We start from the raw sequence: 1,495 nt of genomic DNA on the forward strand, positions 1-1,495 counted from the left end.
CGATTATTTTAGTAATCGATTAGTCGTCGATTAATCGTGGCAGCCCTACTTCTGTGATATTACTACTACTTCTACTTCCTGTTATCTTCTTCATCATCGTCTTTTTCACCAGTAGAAACAGACGGTTGTTGATCACGTGACTCCTGTGATGTGAAAAAAGTGTTTCCATTGCAGTTTTGCGAAAAACACCAATTTCGATACGGCCGAAAAACCACCTCATCCTAGAGCAAAAACATTTTGTTGAAAAACATATTTTTTTTCAAAATAGACATGTTTCCATTGAGAAAATTTATTCTCGAAAATCTGATTTGCGCATTTTCATGGTCACTGGAAGCACAGCTTGTGTCTGCCTCAGTCTGCGGCCATTTTTTAACACCAGGCAAAAAATGCCTTTAAACCAGCTTTTAACTTTAACAAGTTCCAGTTTAAATCTGACTTGGTAAAACCTGCAGATACTCTGCTCTGTGTGCTCACTGTGTTTTCAAGTAGAATTGTGAAATATTTTCTGGTCAAACTTCTTCTTTTAAACATATTAAACATGTATTTGTTTCTGTTTCAGGGGGTACGCGCCGTCATCGCTGAGAGCTTTGAGAAGCTACACAAGAACCAGCTGATTGGAATGGGCATCATGCCGCTCCAGTTCCTCCCAGGTCAGAATGCAGACACTCTGGAGCTCAGTGGGAAGGAGAGGTTCAGCATCATTGTTCCAGAGAACATGGGTCCGAGGCACCAGCTCACAGTCAAGGTACTGAAGACTTGAACAGAAAATTTTAAATCCAGTGCAGTGTTCATTAAAGATGTTTGTGTTCTCCTGCAGACCAGTAAAGGAGCATCGTTCTGTGTCATGGCGCTTTTTGACACTGACGTGGACCTTATATGTTTCCAACATGGAGGGCTCCATAGGTACGTCGCTTGGACTGTGCTCAACAGCAGCTCAGCGCCCAGACCGGACCGCACCGAATGTTCTACATGTCCATAAACAGCAGTCATTTTAAAGTTTGTGTCTTCAGCTTGAAAAAAAAAGGCTTCACTAAAACAATGAAGGAGACTCGCTCCTTCTTTTTCCCTGGAGATCCAACATTTGAAACAGACGAGTGATTTTTGTTGAAGAGTTCCTAAAGAACATCAAAGCCCAGAAGGAGTTTTGGCATTCTGTGTGGCAAACGGATCTAAAATCACTCCAAACTGTCAAGATGCATTCCTGGAGTACTCAGAGTTTTTGTTTATTGATCCAGGAGGACATGAGTTTTTGTTTTTCACAATGTAGAAAATAATCTGGTTTGAAAGGTGAAGGTGGTTTTAGTTTCAGAGGCATGAATAAACTCTTATTTAAGATTTTATGTCATATTTCTTAACCCCAACTTAAAGGGATCCCTGATTAGTTCCAACATTAGACTTTATTCAATAAACAAATATTTTAACTGTAAAATAAGGACTGTAAAAATACTGTAGGATGTTTAGTTTTTATAATTTTTAAACTAAAAGTTTAAAAATA

General features: G+C 39.1%; 1 protein-coding gene across 1 annotated transcript in view; it reads left to right on the forward strand.

Moving 5' to 3' along the window:
- The window catches only part of ireb2 (iron-responsive element binding protein 2), a 45,879-nt gene extending 44,544 nt beyond the window's left edge, over positions 1 to 1,335 (forward strand). Inside the window, exons 21-22 of the mRNA XM_014030153.1 lie at positions 560 to 745; positions 818 to 1,335. Coding sequence (XP_013885607.1) covers positions 560 to 745; positions 818 to 979 — 348 coding nt within the window. The 3' untranslated portion in view covers positions 980 to 1,335. The remainder of the gene's footprint in view (positions 1 to 559; positions 746 to 817) is intronic.
- Positions 1,336 to 1,495: the final 160 nt, after the last annotated feature.

The sequence above is a fragment of the Austrofundulus limnaeus genome, unplaced genomic scaffold (assembly GCF_001266775.1).
Source record: "Austrofundulus limnaeus strain Quisiro unplaced genomic scaffold, Austrofundulus_limnaeus-1.0 Scaffold1008, whole genome shotgun sequence".
NCBI classification, from domain to species: domain Eukaryota; kingdom Metazoa; phylum Chordata; class Actinopteri; order Cyprinodontiformes; family Rivulidae; genus Austrofundulus; species Austrofundulus limnaeus.